A 14,694-nucleotide genomic window follows, 5' to 3' on the forward strand; every position below is an offset into this window, starting at 1 on the left:
ATTCTTTATGCTGTACTACCATTACAGACAGAGATCCTTTCCTAAGAGCTAACTTCTTTATTTTGTTCGTTTGAAACGAGTCTCCTACGTTTCATTTGAAACAAATTACTTCTTCTAATTAGGTTATTATTATTACTCCATGGTGAAAAACTGATAAGCATCCTTTTTGTAGCATACTCTTCTCATATCTCCCTTCAGCCTTCTCTGAAAATGATGAGTTCTTCAAGAGGTGTTTCAAAGGTTACGTTTCCAAAATTTTCTTTGCGCTCTTCTCTGGTATTTTTCCTATGTGATTAATGCAATACTTGAACTGAACACAGAGCTTCAGCTCTGGACTTGCTAGGCCTACATAAGAGTGAGATAATTACTTTCTCTGTTTTAAAAACTACTTTACTGTTAATATGTCCCAGAATGTATCTGCATTCTTTTGCAATTGTATCATGGTGTTGGCTTCTTTCTATTCCGTTTTAATCTGCAAGCCTTATTCTGCAACACTTGTCTCAGCTATTATTTTCACTGAACATTCTCATGGATATGATACTTTGCATATAACTTTACTGATTTCATATCAATTTATAAAGGTTATTTGGATATTAATCCCATTCTCTCATCTTGATATTGCTGGAAAATTATATGAGTACAATATGCTCCATTTTTCAGACTACTAGTGAAAATGCTGAATATTATCTGATTCAGAACAAAGCCTGAACAACTGTACTTGGCCTACATTTTAATCTCTTAGTTCCGTTCATATTAATACAATCCTGTGCTTAAATTGTTAAAACATATGTCTTCAAAAACCTACCTGGTACCTGGGCCGACCTGGGTTGTGAAAGTATTGTTGTTGTTGTGGTCTCTCCAGGGAAAGTAGTGGATTCATAATGTCCCTTGTGTGGTCCTTGATTACCATATATACTGGAGGTAGATCCTGAAGAACAAAACTATCCATTAGGCCAAATATCTTAGTGAATATTTAACAGCGAGGTACAAAGACTATGACTTTCACAATTAAAAAAACATAGTCTAGAAAGTTCATGCTGAGGTCATTAAAAAGTATTTATACTGAAAACTATTACATAGACTATAATCATCATACTCATTTGAACTATGGCTGGTTTTAGTATTTTGGATAACAAAACTCATGGTTTTCCCCTCTTGTTTCTCTCATATGTTTCAGTTTTGATTATGCTGTACTTTCGTGAACCAAAATGCAATTCTAATTGTCTAGAAATTTTCTGGAGAAAAATGTAAAGACATGTGAATGCTGGCAACTTTTTTAGGAGGTTTTTGTCACACAAGTCAAACATCTTGTCTGCTCCATGGGGGAAAGAGAGTGAGAAAAGAATAGAGAGAGAGAGGAAAAAAGAACTTTACTTTTTTATTTAAACCTAAAATGACCAATCTGGAGAAATTTTGAAACTTTTAATTTTATTCCTACACAGGATAAAACTTAATTTCTAGAACTCTAATGCTTTCATAACATAGAAGGATAATTCTCTGAATGGTTTTAAATTTGATAGCTATGTATAGAGTGGGACTTTAAAAATTCAAAATATTTTTCCTAATAGAAAAAATGCTCTCTGTAAACTTAGAAGTGGATTCCCTTGTCCTTTTTAATAAGTAAGTTCTGTAATTTGGTTCTAAGACAGTATTAGATCTGAAATCAAAATGCATACTTCCAGTCTCAAGTATTTGCTATGCTGGCCATACCGCTTGAACGTTTACGCAATTACATTTCTGTTGCCATGTGGGTATCCCAAGTCTAAAATTATCAGCAGACTATAGATATAGTGATTTCATTTGGGACTACTACTTTATTATCACTACAAAAAAGATATTACCGTTCTCTGCCTCTCTGAATTCTTCCAGATTCTAAGAGCAAATTAAGCACTTACTCTCATCAGCTGTAAAGTTTTTTCTTTTTCTTTAACACGCATTGCAGCTCATTTTTAGCCAGCATTTCTGATCTCATTTCCTAATAGCAGCTGGCAAATACAAAACTGAGAAGCACGTTTTTTCCCTCTGTTAAGCTTAGCTCGCAAGTAGCTCATGAATCTTCCAGATGTTTTCATTATATTTATTAACAAGAAACTTATTGACTGGTGAGTTGTTCTGTGCTATCTCACCACAAAGGACAGAGCACTAATTCAGCAACTAAGGGTCCTGATCTAGCCTCCAAGAAAGCTGACCAAGAGGAACATAACCACTTGTCTACCCCACCATCTCAGCAGATTTTTTTTAAGGTGCTTTATATAATCCTTGAGAAATGCCAGAGCTTTTCCACCACAAAGCCCCTTAGAAAGGCATGCAGACATTTATTAAAATTTGCGTGCTTAGAGAACTGCTACATTCGCTTCTCCCATCCCCTGAGCACTGAGAAGCAGCAGGATTCAGTCACGTCCCCTGCTGTTCTGGCTCTGGGGAAGTGCTTGCAAGTGGCAGGGAGGGATCCTCAAAAGCTCTCTACATTTCATTTTGATGACATACTAGATTTTTTCTTTTTGACAGGTATTTTTGGGGTTCCTTCAGTGGACTGATTTGTTACTCCATGGACACTTGGACAACAGATCAGTCATTAGTGTGATGTCGGACCATAACTTAATCATTGCTGTAGAGAAAAAGCAAATGAAAGAAAAGTAGTATAGTACATCAAGCCATTCATTTGTTCAGAGAAAGCCTTTAACTATAGTCTGCCAATATATTCATGAATTTTTCCATTCCATTACAGCTATATGGGGCAACGTTACAAATGAATGAACTCTTCAATAAATAAACTTTTTTATGATGATGGTAGTGTCCTAGTAATTCCCTTGTATTGTGTTTTTAAAAAGCACCAAGAGAAGATAAATGAAAAAAAGAGTTTTGGGAATATGGCCTTATGAGCCTTTGCCAGGGCACTGACAATGCAAAGATTCGACACAGACATTCACCTTGAAAATTATCTTCAGCCAGTTCTTACAGGTTTTATGTGCTCAAAACAGAAAGGTAGCAAATATTTTTTCATAGTGTGTAATGTCTGCACATAAAATTAAGGAGGCAGCTTGGATTAATTAAGTGAATAGGGCAGTGAAAGTCAAGAAATGAGTTTGTTGTAGTAGGAAACCATTATTAAAAACAGATTTATCTTTCCAATAAAATTCTATCAAATACATATTTTGCATTTACATTGTTGCGCCTATGTCAAAATACTATAACTCAGGCAATTTTGATAGGGTTGATTTTGCTGGGTTTACATAAAATTCTGAAAAAAAAAAAAGTAGGCCCAATTCTACCTGACAATGTATGAATTAACATCAATTAATTAATTAATAACAGAATTATCTTTAAAATGCTTGCTGTATAATGCTATAAAAAAATAGGTACATTACATAACCTTGCTTATGTGCAAAGAATGTCGACAGAGTATTGGCCAAAATCTACCCTGGGATTGGTCCCACTAAAAAGTGCATGAAAATAGTATTTGGATTAGTGTGCGTGAGAAGTAGCATTTGGAAAAAACCTTACTGTTAGGATGATTATTTGTATGGAAACTGCATTTGGGAATAAGGAAAAGTCCCTTCATTTCCCGTACTATCGGCTGCGACCACACACACAAAAAAAGAAAGGCTATATGTAGTGTAATAAGTAAACACTCTTACTGTTAACTGCACTACTTCTATCAGAAGAATAACCCTTTAAAAAAAAAGTTGTTCACAAATGAAATGTCAGTTACAGCCCAGTAACATAGCTATAATTAATTACTGGCAAGATACAAACAGCAAATACACTTAGGAAAAAAGGTTTCACAGAGAATTACCTTTCTTTTGATACATATTCAACTAATGTAGAGGGAATACGGATGAGGGAAAAAGTGACAGACAGTTAAGTGTTACATAGCTATCATCTGAGCCCAGCAAAAAAGAAAGACAAAATGCTATCACCTATGTATGGGCATGAGGAGAAAGCTTATACTTGTTCACTTTAATAGTTGTGTTACCACATACAGATAAGAGAATATAAGAAAAGGTTATTTGCAAAACACTATTTTCATCCTTTTAGCAAATGTCCTCTGCTTTGCACAGGAAGAGATTCCCTTTATCGACATCTTATAAGCAGGTCATTAACAATAATAAAAACCAAATAGGAAATCATAATATGACAATAATTTACAATTATGATTACTACATGTTTTTGGACAATCGCCATTGTCCAAAACAACAACTGACTGATGGATAAATGAAAATGCTCGTAATTCGTAGTTCTTACTAGTAGGAAGAGGGGTCTGCAATTGGTTAAGATGATCTTCAATGTCTGGAAAAACTCCAGGTATCCAACTGACATGGGAACCATCTGTGGTGTTTGCTTGCTCGCTTTCACTTCCAGGTGGAGTGCCAGGTGCCAGTGGCTCCTTGGTTGCTTTCTCTCGGTCAACATCATCCACAGACTCTGTGACTGCCATGACGATGGCATGATCAGCTTTAAAAGTGAGCGCTCACAAAACCACCACCCACATTATTTCCCTCTTTCCTGCACCACAGCAAGCCAGAAAGCACGTCCATCTTCCTTATTCAAAGCACAGAAGGAGAGAAGACATGAAGGCCTCCCCTCCTTCTTCCACACTGTCACTGGCTTCTGAGACACCCTTAAGCACCACATACATGCTCACCATGTTGGAGGGAGATATTGGCAACATATACAGATCCCAGTGACAGATGGAGAGGGAAGACCTTCAGAAGAAGAGACCATAGCAGCAACAACCTGACCCTGTAACTCAGAAGTGAGCAGCCATACTGCAGCCAGATCTGTGGTGGTCTTGCCTGGCAATCCACCTTTGAGGAAGAGTAAGGAATTGAAGGCAGAATTTATGGGACGTAATTCTTCTACGATTTCCCTGCCCTCACTACCGGGACAGCACTCCCCGGTGATGGTGCTGCTGCTGAGTCACAGGAGCAAGCCATCTGATTAACCCACCAGAGCACCTCCACCACACCAATCATGGTGCCAAAGCATGTCAAGCCTGATCCCGCTGATGAGCAAGAAAGGAAGGTGGGGCTGGGGATTCAGAATCACCAAAGTGCGTGTCTTGCAGAACAGTTAGGAGGCCACCCAGAAACATGCTTCAGCAAAGGACAGAAACCGCCAAGTGTACCAGCAAAGAGTCCCTTATGCCTTGTCCAGAAGGTAATTCTATCAACAGCACAGATCCCACCACAGGGCACTGCAAGTCCACACCGAGAATGTAGACCCCCAGGATGAGAAAGATAGGGAAAGGACTCGATTTCAGAAGAAATAATGTCTCATTTCGCACCAGGCATGAGAAATGAGTATGATCCATTATCCTTACTGGTACCCGTCAGAGGAGAGTCATCACCAGCTTTGTTCATACTAGCTGTGGTGCTGTGGAAGACCTCATCCCCAGGGGCGTCTGTGGGATGCGTGGTGCCTTCAGAGCCCTGTCCTGGTTGATTATCTGAAGGCAGAGGTGGCTGAGTCGGGTCTTTGTGGTGGGCACCATCAGGAGACGCAACAGCTGTTACCATGATGTGAGATGCCCACGCTTCCTGGGTTATATCTTCTGGTTTCAGAACATCACTGGAGGCTGTGACTGTTGTGATGATGGCTAAGTTAACTTCAAAGACGTTTACAAAACCCCACCTTATGTATTTTTCCCTCTTTATTTTATTTAACAAGCTCTACCTTTTTCTTTTTTAGCCTATGTAGAATATACAGTGAAAAAAAAAACACAAGCAAACAAGATCTTCTGTATTTGTCACATTATTTTCGGTTTGTCTGTTCCTTCATTAGCACTCTATTGATCACTTCAATAGTTGCTTATTCACTTCCTAAATTTCAGTGTGGATTAAAGCACATAAAGACTTTCCAAAGAGTAGGTAGCAGCCACTTAGACCTGACTATTTGAGATTGACAATACCATCATATTAAAAAATGTCTTTTTAAGTTTATTTAGGCATCTCTCCTTTTCCATGAGATGATCATAAGAACGCGTGCTGGTCTCCCAAGAGAAGAATTTAAAACTAAATCAAATGGAAAATTAAGGAATGAAATTATTTAATGAACATCCTTCACACATCATTCTGGCAGTGCTAAGACTGCTGCTGATGCAAAAGAGTAAGGATGTCACAAAAGCATGCTAAGAAAAAGGCATAGCTTAACTAAAGGCACTTTCAGAATTTTCAAGTCCTCCAAAATATTAACTGAATATTAAAGGTTAATATTCATTCAAAATTACACCACCGAAAGTTAATATCACTAAGCAAAATGAGAAACCAAAAGATGCATTTCCAAACAACAGTAGCTTAAAGTGTTAGTTTTGAAAATACCTAGTAATCACTATTTAGAAGGGAGAAAAAAAAATATTATTTTCAGAATAAAATGAGTATAAGAATTCCTGTCATTACATAAGAATAAGATTAGAATGACTTGATTGAAAACATTGAATAAATTGCGAAATCGTACTTGGGTTTTCCTATTTACAATTGATCTGTCAAACCACATAAAGCTTAACAGGCTGATGACAATGAACTGTGAAGCTTTACAGGATCTCTTCCATATTTAGAAAACAGGAGTAGGGAGCAGGGAAAAGAACTGTATTTTAATCCACACAATCTTTGGTTTTCATAGCTCTTTGGCAAATCCTAAGTGTTGCGGATTAAATAATCCTGATGAAAATGGATTTTGAAGAAGAAAAGGGAAAGCATAAATGCTAATTTTTCCTTAGAATTTTTTTTTTTGGAAAATGCAAGAAAGATGCAAGAAGCTCCAAAGCACTACGATGTCACAAAAATCCATTATTAAACAATAAAAAATTAGAATAAAAAACCAATATTTTGATTGGGGATAATTTTAATTGGATAACATGCAGAGCTCAGGAATCAAAGTTAGAACCTTGCAGAACTACATGAACAAACTGTAGTAAGTTATTTCAAAGTTTACAGTATTAAGAGAATCTGTGGCAACGCCAAGACCAGGAATGATCAGACATGAAAAACTGTTTTTAAGTCTATGATTCATTTACACCACCCGTCACCCCCACAAAGCAATTGCTTTCTCAGTATCACCTTCTACTGAAAATAGAAGGTGAGAAAAGCTGGGCGACATAAGAAACAGGGGACCCAGGGAAAAATATCCTTAACAGATAGCAATTCTTGTTGGGATGTTCACATGCAACAAAACCATAAAAATGTTTGCACTGCAAGTTCACAACTAGGATATAGACCCCCAAGATGAGAAAGATAGGGAAAGGACTCGATTTCAGAAGAAATAATGTCTCATTTCGCACCAGGCATGAGAAATGAGCATGATCCATTATTCTTACTGGTACCTGTCAGAGGAGAGTCATCACCAGCTTTGTTCATACTAGCTGTGGTCCTGTGGAAGACCTCATCCCCAGGGGCGTCTGTGGGATGCGTGGTGCCTTCAAAGCCCTGTCCTGGTTGATTATCTGAAGGCAGAGGTGGCTGAGTTGGGTCTTTGTGGTGGGCACCATCAGGAGAGGCAACAGCTGTTACCGCAATGATTTAATCAGCCGTGAATTCCATGTGTGTGCTGCCCGGCCCCTCCCATTCCCACCACGTTCAAGTCTCCTGTTCACTTTAAACTACTGCTACCATTTTCTCACCACAGAAGGGGAAGAGAAGGGAGACCTTCTGTCCTCCTGTACATCACCACTGCTCTCTCAATGTATTGATCAGATATTTTCATTTTATATTCTCATCCACTTTTTTACTTAATCCAAATATTCCCAAGGACAGTGGACACAGGGAAAGGACAAAGAGACAGCAGTCAGGAGAATTCCCTGACCTACACCTCAGGCTGCCCTGATCCTCAGCTTCAGGGACACTGTCAAGTGCTGCTACAGTGCGTTTTACATTACAGATATAAGTATTGACAGTAAAGGACTCTTTCTACAGGCATTGATTCTCCTTTGTTGCTCAAGACCCTGAGAGTGGTGACAAGTTACAGAAAATGGTTATAATTCGTTGTTCTGTTCATGGTAGTCGTTAAGACTAGGTTTCCTCCCAGAATCAGCTTCAAATTTTGGCATTACTGAAGGCTTTTACCTATTAGAATTACTTTGTGGTGTGGTATTTACTGAACCCACCACCCACACTGTTCTTCTTTTCCTTATATGCAGAGTAGACTTTATGGTTTTTATTCTAATTGGATCATAAAGAAGAAAAGGAAACAGGCTTTTCTGTTTATTTTCATTGTCATCAGCTTTCCAGCTTCATAACTTAAGCTGCCCTGCTTTTTCAGAATAGCTGGCTAATGCTGTATAATGGCAGGAGCAATGAGATAGAAGAGATACCATCAGAGGAACACACAGCAACCATAAAAGAAATCTAACTAGTTGTCACAAAATCAAAAATAGGTTCTGAGCATTGTCTGTTTAAGAAAGGATTAAAGTTACTTTTCCTCTTATTTCAGGAATAAGTCCTGTGTTTCTCGTATCACGTTTTTAGAACATTATTTTGATGGTATAAATGGTATGTGTTATATGAGACAGCATCATGATGTTGTGTCATGCCAGTTTTGTAAATTCCTTTCTCTCATCATTCTACTAACCAGAGGGACAAATGTTTCGATAAAATCTATGAAAAGAACACTCTTTCCCCAGATGAATATTCACAAATTAAAAGCATCAACCTGTTGATATACAAATATACGTAAGAATGAATTCAACTTTACGGTAAAGACAGTTTGGCAACACCAAATAATATAACATGTAATGAGCCAGACGCAATTCCACAGTCATGCTTCACTAAGGAACAGAAAGCACTAAAAGTGGTGTTGATAAGTAAAAAATAAATGTTTTACACAGAGTTAAAATTGAAAACTTCTATCTCACCACCATCCAGGCGGACTACAGAGAAAATTAATCACTCTATAATTTATATAATTGTCTTAAAGAGATGAGTACTCCTCTCTACAAGTTCATGCAATATCTTTCCAAGACAGGCCACCTGAGAGACAGAAGTGATGAAATATACATAACTGACATTATTACTAGTACCTGTAGTGGAAGACTCTTTTTCATGATTATTCTCTCTGGAAGGAATAATTCTATCCATTATAGCAGGTTGTGTGGCATAATCCTCTCCCTTGTCCCAACCTGGATACACCAATGGGTCTTGCGCCGAGTCGTTCTGTTTGACCCCATGGCTGGAGGCCATAGCTGTTATGATGATGGTGAAGCAATTATGAACTCAGTATATATAGATCCATTTCTCATATTATTCTCCTCTTCGGTTCTTGTCTCTATGACAGGCCTTGCACACATGTCTACTACATTTAATGGCAAAGAGAAGTAAAGCAGATTTGCTTCTCATTCTGGTTTATGTTTAGAAAAGCTGCCTACTGTCACCAATAGGACTGACTCCTTCCTCAAACTGAGCATATGCTTTTCAGAACCAAGATATCTCATAGTTTTTCAAAAGTATTTTCCCTAATCATGCTGTTAATTTTGTATCGGTTGAATATCAAACCAATATCCACTGATGCAGAATTAAGAACAGCAAAGGCAGAAAGAACTGCAAGAATATGACCCATCAGTAAGATTTTAATCACAGAATTTGAGTGTATTGACTATATCCAATTTTTCCCCCTCAGAATTTCACTGTTTTATTAGTTGCAGCATCTCCAGGAAAATAGACAAGGAAGTCTGACAGAGGGGAAGGCTAGCACATGCTGCAGATTTGTGAATGGTGCACACAATAAATAAGACAGCATTCAGCTGGAGAATACTTGAAATTGCAGTTATTTAGAAAAATATTATATTGTCCATATCAACCAATCTGTAGTTTTTATTAGACAGTCATAGCAAAAGAGTATCCAAATCTTATAAGCAGCATAACCCCCTTTAACTCCCCCAACCCAAATAAAAAAACCCAAGAAAATTGCCACAGTGTGTTAATTGCAATTGCAACTAGGCCAAATTATATTGCTATAGTAGTATAGTATAATATAGTATAGTATAGTATAGTATTTATATATATCAGTAATACATTGTACTGCATCACCAGATTTTTAAAGGATGTTGATGAAACACCTGGGGTTGATATCTCAGAGGAATGTGGGTTTAGGGACTGCTGAAGCAGTGAGCTACACAAAACTTTTGCTAATAAGATTACATTTAGTTGAAGGAATAGATCCACATTATACAGCATCTCAAATAATGTTTATGATATGCTTGTCTTGCCTGTATTTGATAATCTACAAAAGCAGATGATGACTGTGTTAAATTCACTGTTGGCAGTGCTTAGTACAGCACGTCAGTCATTAACTAGTAAACTTAGTACACTCACAGGAACAAAAACTATTATATGTCAATTTTCAGTTACTAGCTTTATAGCCTAATTTGACCTTTTACGTTTCAATTGCTTTGACCGATGCAAGAGAGAAGCCTCTCGTTTATTCTACACTATGCTTTGTTTTCTTCCCTTCATCACCAGTATCATCTTGTCATAGTTCAAAAGTTGGGTGAGTAGATATTTTAGATAAAAATTTTTAGATATAATTGCCATATTAACAAAAACTGAAAAAAAAACCCAATAATGACTTGCAACAGGGGAGTGAATGCAGCTCCCAAATATGTGAAAAATACAACAGACATTATTATTTTTCCATTTAAACATTCACTGTTTCCTACAGATACAACCCTCGTAGATAGCCTGTTAAAACCCTGTGACTACATGACACAGAACACAAAATGTAGGAGACAGTTATGGAATTAATCTACTATAGGTCTTGACACGCAATCCAAATAGGAGAGAAAACAAACCTCCAGGAACAGGTCTGAAGAATAGAATAATTAAAAAAAAAAAACAAAAAAAACCCCTAAAACATCTGAATTGCTCAGGTTTATTCACAGAATCTCTGTTATGGCCTCAGAATGCAAAACTATTAGTAAAAAAATCCTAAACCTAAACCTTTAGTAAACCCCGATAAGTTACTAAAATGTGACCTGTAATATTACCTGTATGAGAAGATTCCTTTTCAATATAATTTTCACCTGCAACAGTAAATTCATGTTGTTCGATACTCCCAGTGGTATATGCAGGATTTTGTTCTTGACTGATCCATCCAGAATGAACACTGTGTAATAGTGGATGTTGGGTTGGTCCTTGACGTTTTTCATTTTCACTTGTAACTAGTGCTGATAAGATGATGATTGAATCAATAATGATCAAAATACCCAACACCAGTCCTATTATTCTCATCTTCATGGTCTACACAACAAAGGTGCTTGACTTCTGTGGTTTGGCTTTTTTTTTCATTGTTGTATTTGATGTGAAATGAAAGATGAAAGAAAACCAAAGTCCTTTGGAAACCCTATCACACAAAAGCACCACCAAGACTGGAAGAAGATTTAAGTATGCTAGAAAGTATCCCAATGACCAATGGCAGAGAAAAGCTACAGGACAAGTAGTGGCAGAACACATAGAAACAACAGCTTGCATCTCTAGTTCATATTTATTAATACTAACTTAACTTGAGTCTGTGTATTCTGGGTTTTTAAAAGTGAAAAAGATGATGAACTTTCTCTTTTGAGTTAATATCTCAACTACACAATTACAAGACTGTCTCCAGGGAAATTGTCATTTCTTCTGGGACTGGATGAATGAAGTAAGTAGGTTCAGATATTCGAAGTTGAAAAGCATACTTGTTTTGAACTCAGTAATAATTACAGCTTTTATTGATATTCATTGCTTACTCTTTAATTTGCTGTTGTTTACATAGCAGAAGATGCAGTCAGAAATCACCTGAAGTACCACCACCGTAAGAGATTTTTTTAATGAATATTAAAAGGCTTAGAAAAGAGACACCAGAAAAAAAAGAATACCTATAACACTAAGATAAGCAATAGAAATCAATTTGAAATATATTTGCCTTAGGTATCAAAAGTTTCCATCAGTGATATATTAAAGGGAAAGCAAAGGTCCTTAATCAGAGCATGCAAAGAATGAGCTGGACCTGTTACATATGCCATAAGCCACCAGCTAGAGAAACCTACGCTATTTCCCAAAAAGCACAAAATTGGAGGAATATTTATCTTCACATTCAGGCAATGAAATGTTCATAAACAGGGCACTCATGCAAATGTAACTAATTATTTTTGTAATTAAACCCAATACATATAGATTATCTTGTAAAAAAAAAGTTTAACTAATGTATGAATACAACTGATCTAACAATACTTCAGAACTAAAAGAAAGTTATCACAAAAATTATTTTTGGGTGATTATAGCACCTGTTCTGATGCCAACTGTATAAACTTTCATCGTTCAAAACAATCTCGGAACCAGAAAGACAGGTACCTAGCTATTGGAGGCAGATAGTATAAATCCAAAGAACTACCACAGGATGTAGAAAAGGCTTGTTTTTACAGAGGGATAAGAAGGCTTTCCACAATGAAATGTATATCTTTTAAGTACAATCTAATTTTATGCAATTACAAGGCTAGCCCCCAATCCAGCTGTATATAGCTGTACCTCCAGCTATTCAGTTTTGCACCTCTCCTTAACAGGGTAAAGCTGTGCATTATAGCCAAAACAATTCTAAAAATGAAGCTCATATCCAGCTATACTTTTCAAAAAATTTTAACTGGAAACTATTTAGGTACACAGCAAAAATAGCTGGAGAATGCACTCTGTAAGCCTCTGCCTACAGACGTTTTTAGGCTTGAAGAACATGAGCACACTTTCAGTATCTCAGCTGGCTACTGGCACTAAAACTGGTAGCAAAATATTCACATTCATCTGGAGGTAGCACAGTTATTATCCTTTGTAGCACAGTTTCATGTGTTTGAATCACTACCTCCCTTTTTTGTCTTTTGTCATCAGATTTTACAATAGAAATTTTGAAGTGGAAAAACGGAATTTTTTTCTCATCAAGGTGGGTCACCAAATGTTACAATCTGCTCAGTTTTATTACACTACTGGCAGTGCAAGTTTAAAAATCCCAGAGATGTGAGGAAAAGTGGCAAGTAATGAAGATTAGATGCAAAAGATAGACTTGGAATGACAGATGAACGTTATAGATGCCACCTCTGAGGGCTCTAGTACAAATAACATAAAGGTATTGTACTGAACTGAGGCTAATGGTATGAGAATTACAACCAGCTGCACCATAACAGTGTTATACTTCACTGAATTATGTCACAAATCTGAATATTATCTGAAATGCTTAATTGCTTTACCCCTGCCAGCAGAGCTAGGATATTGCTCCTCTTCATCTGTATAGGCGGGATTCCAATGATCTTGTGTGGAGACTTCCAGAAGTGTTTCATGTTGCGAGTCCACAGCTGTTAGGACAATGGAGGATTCAACGCTGACCATGCTCTACCACTATTAGTCTACTGTTAGTTTGTGCCATAAAGGTGATGTAAAATGGAAATTCATGCATAGCTTAACTGTAGTCTCTCTACTCTTCTTACCAAATCCCTTTACATCAAACCAGTCGTTCTTTTCTTTGCATTGAACAGGTGCAAAGTTTCCCAAGAAGAATGGAGAAAACAAGCAATAGAAGAATAATGTATAGCAGAAGTAGTGCAAAACCATTACAGCAGTTATAGACATTTAAACTCAAGTTTGACAGGTAATGCTGGACCTAAAGAATATGGTAGATGTCTGAATACATGTAAAACATGCTTGCTAAGTACTCAAGAAGTACTCAGATTCATGTTCAATATCCACCACTGAGCTCAAAAACTACGGTCAGCAAAGAAACGAAAGCATCTTGAGGGCCACCAGGAAGTCAATATTAGTCAAGAAAGTTATAATACAATTGAACAGATAAAATAAAACTTCCACAAGAGTCTATGATCAGAGACTGTATACATTTTCACCCATGGAGCATGCAGACACCACTAGGCCATAGAAGGTAGTTGGAATGCAATATGCCATGTGGAATAAGTCACCAATGCAGTCTCAAAGATAAATAAACTAACACTAGCCATACCCAAAATTTAGGCAAAAGAATAAAAAATCCCAAAGCAAGATGACTTGCTCATTTTGTATTTTCTTCTGAAAACAAAGACCACTGCTGAAAAAACCCAAATATTCCGCTATCTTCAGGAAAAAAAAAAACCTTATAAACAGTGATTTATAAACACTACTGAGTAACTTAAGTGCACAGACAAAAGACACATTAAGATGTGCTTAAATTAAATTAAGTTAAATTACAAAAAAGGAACAGATTATTATCTTTGCACAAATAAGAGGTTAGAGTATAGTCATTAATGGCAACATCTATACCGGAAAAAAAAAACCACAGGGCTGGGGCCATTTCCTGGTCACAAGGCCAAGTAGCAGACTGTGTGCTTTGGTGACACACAACATTTGGCTTTAATCCTCATAATGGTGGTTTTCTAGTTTTGAGACAAAATTATCTTAGGTTTGGGTGGCTTTTTTAGTTAAAAAAGAGCTATCAGATGATCACTGTGGGACTATTCATATCAGGAAAATAAGGCTATGTATTACAATATATGAGTGTGGTATTGGATCATACCTAAACATCTCAGGTCACAAAACAAACGAGATGTTATTAGAAGAGTACATGGAAGAGTGTGGAAGGTAGCAAATATGAGACTGTTTTGCTGACACTTCCCAATGAAAAGGGCACTTGGGGTTTGGCCTCCCCAAATTGTGCCTGAACATCTTCTTCCACAGACAGGAAGTCTACTGTTGTATAGAT

General features: G+C 37.0%; 2 protein-coding genes across 2 annotated transcripts in view; both read right to left on the minus strand.

Moving 5' to 3' along the window:
• The window catches only part of CD44 (CD44 molecule (IN blood group)), a 113,162-nt gene that overhangs the window by 8,594 nt on the left and 89,874 nt on the right, over positions 1-14,694 (minus strand). The window contains exon 9 of the mRNA XM_075152398.1: positions 806-928. Within this exon, the coding sequence (XP_075008499.1) occupies positions 806-928 (123 nt within the window). The remainder of the gene's footprint in view (positions 1-805; positions 929-14,694) is intronic.
• Positions 4,438-11,060, minus strand: LOC142083163 (uncharacterized). Its single transcript, XM_075152401.1, has 3 exons — positions 9,014-11,060; positions 7,322-7,501; positions 4,438-5,584 (listed from the first exon to the last, which is right to left on the minus strand). The coding sequence occupies exons 1-3, from the start codon at positions 9,171-9,173 to the stop codon at positions 5,277-5,279; spliced, it is 648 nt and encodes a 215-aa protein (XP_075008502.1). The 5' UTR covers positions 9,174-11,060; the 3' UTR covers positions 4,438-5,276.

Source organism: Calonectris borealis, chromosome 5 (genome assembly GCF_964195595.1).
Source record: "Calonectris borealis chromosome 5, bCalBor7.hap1.2, whole genome shotgun sequence".
Taxonomy (NCBI): domain Eukaryota; kingdom Metazoa; phylum Chordata; class Aves; order Procellariiformes; family Procellariidae; genus Calonectris; species Calonectris borealis.